Source organism: Oratosquilla oratoria, chromosome 34, assembly GCF_046742065.1.
Source record: "Oratosquilla oratoria isolate Oo_2021 chromosome 34, ASM4674206v1, whole genome shotgun sequence".
NCBI classification, from domain to species: domain Eukaryota; kingdom Metazoa; phylum Arthropoda; class Malacostraca; order Stomatopoda; family Squillidae; genus Oratosquilla; species Oratosquilla oratoria.
Window position 1 is genome coordinate 11,590,889 of NC_134810.1, and position 3,674 is coordinate 11,594,562.

Genomic DNA, 3,674 nt, shown 5'->3' on the forward strand with positions numbered 1-3,674 from the left:
ATAAACTGAATCATGAAAGCCAATATATCATTTTGCATTCACTTTTTGTGATAAGGGGCAAAACATTCTATATAGAGTGTTACATTGCATTTAGCACAATATGTTCTCGGTTTCTTGGAGCAAGGTTTCTTTTGGCACCGTCTTTGTTGTTCCCGTTCTGCAACAACATGGTCCTTTCCTTCATACCGAACATCAGCGAGTTTCGTAGATGGGCTTGGTGCGTTACTTTTTCTTCCCAGTTTTCTGCCTGCATCTCCCAGCTTCAAATAAGGCACACATACCGCTCTTTTAAAGCTTACTAAGTCAAGGTGTTCCTTTCCTTGATGTAGGAATTTATGAATGATCCACGCATTTACAATCATCATATCTAATACATGTGTGAAGAGCGGCCAATACCACTTCTTTCCCCGTAGAGAAGTTGCGTATTTCCCAGTCAACCAGTCATGGTGATCTACACCTCCCATATAAGCATTGTAGTTGTTCAGAACATTTGGCTGAGGAACATCACCTTTTGCTTTGATATCACTTTGCCATCTCTTAACCTTTTTGACAGGTTCAATGGTATCATAATTTGTTCCAACACACACACACTTGTTGTCAGACCACCTGACAAAAAGAATTTCTTCATTTGTGTCAAACATATAATCATAGGTGCCTCGTTTCTCTTTTTTCATGATATTTGTTGGCCGTAAAGGACATTTGCTCAATCTGCTTTCCCTGACTGTGCCTGTGGCCTGATAACCGAGATTCCTAAGACGAACTAACAAATCATACCCAGTGAAAAAGTTGTCAAAGAAAACAGAATGAGAATTTGGTACTTTCACTGCCTCTAACATTCTCAAAACAACCTTTGTTCCGAGTAGCAGGCCATCATTATCATCATTCCTAGAACTCTTGCCACAATACATGTCAAAATTATAGCAGTAACCTGAGGCTCCACATACAGCCCAGAATTTGTACCCAAATCTGATGGGTTTAGCTCTCATAAAGTGCTTCAGTGAATTACGTCTATAGTACTTCACAATCATTTCATCTACAGATATGAATTCCTCAAATATGCCAAACTGCTGAAATGACTCTTTGGCTAGTGACAATAGGGACCTAATTTTGAACCCTTTGTCATGTGTATTGTCCTTGGCATCTTCATTATTGCAAAAATGTATAAGACTTTTCACAAGTTGATAACGATTTCTTAAAATTGCCCTTTGAATGATTGTGACCCCGAGATCTTCCTCACTTGACCAGTAATCTCTCTCAGAAGGAACTTTGTGATATCCAGAAAATGGTAATATTCCAATGAATGTTTTCAACTCATCAACACTGAATGTAAAATCACACATATTTTTACATGAACTTGCATAGCGAACTGTCTCTTTGACAATGTGCTCATAGATGCCGGGAGTCATAAGTTTCTCAAACAGTTCCAGAGGTGATAAAGTATCTAGATTATCTTTCATTTTCTGCAAACAATCCCTGTGATGTTCGGAACGCCCTTTGACCTTCCTGTATTCAGGAGTTTTGTTTCCATACGGGTTCAGAGTCACAAAATTTGCGTTTTTTTCTGGATGATGTAGTGGCTTTAGCTTTATTTTCAGCATGTTCTTCTATCGGCACTCTATCCACATGAACTTCTAAGGTACCAGGCACATCTTGAACAGATATCTCACCCATTTCATCTTCAGCTATATCCTCCTCGTCAGTCAGTTCATCTACATCCGGTGGTACAATAATCACATCAGCTCTTTCAGCTGCATCTTCCTCTTCATCCTCATCAAACAATAATTCAAGGTTTCTCTCAACTGTGAGTGCAGAACGTTGTCTCTTCGCCATCTGTGATGAAACAGAATAATATACATAAGTTTATAAAAGAGAATAATCATAATAAAAAAAAAAATTATTCAGTATATATTTTTTTATTCTTAAATTTTGGCCTGTATTGGCCATGTGAGGGGAAACAGATCCCTCGCACATTGACACTACTATTATACAGTAACTATATAACTACTATAACTAAATAGTTGCACTATTATAATGCACCAACCTTTGAAGCAGTATTCAGTCAGATGTGTTGCCTACGACGATCCGAGCACAAATGACGTATTAGTGGGTGTAGCAGGCACCGTCATCCATGGCATGTTGTAACATGAATAATCAGAGGGAGTTGCAGGTTCTTTTATCGTTGTCCTGTTGTGACCTGTAGTAGCACATGCTTCTATTATATTGTCCCAGTGTCCTCATTTGAGGACAGGCATTTTATAACATTGCTGGCTTGCTGGGTACTAATAATAATTACCTGATATATAATGTACATGGTAAATCAGCGTCTTAGAAACATGTGACAACACCTATAATATCGGTGTCGATAGAGTAGTACTCTGTATTGAAGATGAAATGTTGGCTTATTTGTGGCTCAATTTATCCCTGAAATTGGACCCCAACTAAATGCTTTTGTATGCATCAGTGAAACATAGTTTTAACATGAGGTTGTTGCAAAAACATTATAGTTTGTATTTTATGTATCTTTTGAGTTATTCTATTCGCTTATTTATGAATATGACAATAATATACCCGATGTCCTCAAATGAGGACACTAGGACATAATGGGTTAATGTGTATGGCGTAATGTCATGTTGATTTTACTTCACGAATACTACCGTAAATTTATTGTCGATTAGGTCAACTATATGATTAATGTGTATGGCGTAATGCCATGTTGTTTTTACTTCACAGGACGGAAGACAAAAGAGACCTTAGCATTAATATTTTCTTTGTTGCTGTATTCATATGTATGGACAATGTCTTCCAATGTTTTTCACAGACAGCCTATGTAAAGTTGTAGATGAAAAATAGCTAAAAAGACAGGCAAAGTTTAGAAGCAGAATATATTACAAACCATCTGCAGATAATGAATTATCTAATACAAAATTCACAGATTATTTTATTCTATTATTTTTTTTTAATGCTTCGAATCATCAGGGAGACAAGAGTACTAATATTTAAACATAAACAATGTTAAAAAGAACACATTGCGTTGACAACACGTGTCGACTTTTTATTCTTGTTTAGAGGCAGAGCTCTCCAGCTTAACAAAATCGTCTCCCGTTTGCCAGAACAAAGTCCGTTAAGTGTGCCAAACACGAGAAAAAACTCTTTGCCTCTCTTGAACCTAAGACATGTACAAACTGAATAAAATAACAAGACATTAGATAGAGTAGAATCTTTTAATGTGTTAAAAACTCACCCAGAATTACAGAAGAGTGTGCTTGTTAGGGAGTCATTGTGTCTATAGTAATAACTAGTAATTACATAAACGTTGTCATGTATGACACTTTCATAAGGGCCATAAGTTTTTTTTTTTTTTTTTTATCACTGGTATATTTTTGGCGCACAGCGTTCCTCCATATTCATAAGTGGAGAGACTTAAAAAATAGATTGCCTAATGCGGTCACAAATGTTATCAATTTTTATAGAGCATGAGTGCATAATGAAAGTGAGCGAAATTAATTCAGAAGCCCCCAAAATACTTCTATAAATGTTAGTCATGCAGACGATGATGATCTAGCGATCTCTAAAATAATCATTTGGGTTATTATTTCATTATGGAAAATATTATGATACTTATGGGTTAAAGTTGCTCAATGTGTATACACATTTTTATTTTGCCTCTCTTGGTG

At 36.3% G+C, this 3,674-nt stretch overlaps 1 protein-coding gene across 1 annotated transcript; it reads right to left on the reverse strand.

Annotated features, from left to right (window-relative positions):
- Positions 1 to 1,226: 1,226 nt before the first annotated feature.
- LOC143018405 (uncharacterized) lies at positions 1,227 to 2,492 on the reverse strand. The gene is made up of 2 exons (XM_076173762.1): positions 2,042 to 2,492; positions 1,227 to 1,830 (listed from the first exon to the last, which is right to left on the reverse strand). The coding sequence occupies exon 2, from the start codon at positions 1,828 to 1,830 to the stop codon at positions 1,510 to 1,512; it is 321 nt and encodes a 106-aa protein (XP_076029877.1). The 5' UTR covers positions 2,042 to 2,492; the 3' UTR covers positions 1,227 to 1,509.
- Positions 2,493 to 3,674: the final 1,182 nt, after the last annotated feature.

Bases quoted from the DNA above. Each gene is read 5' to 3' on its own strand.
- LOC143018405 (XM_076173762.1), bottom strand. From the start codon at position 1,830: ATGGCGAAGAGACAACGTTCTGCACTCACAGTTGAGAGAAACCTTGAA.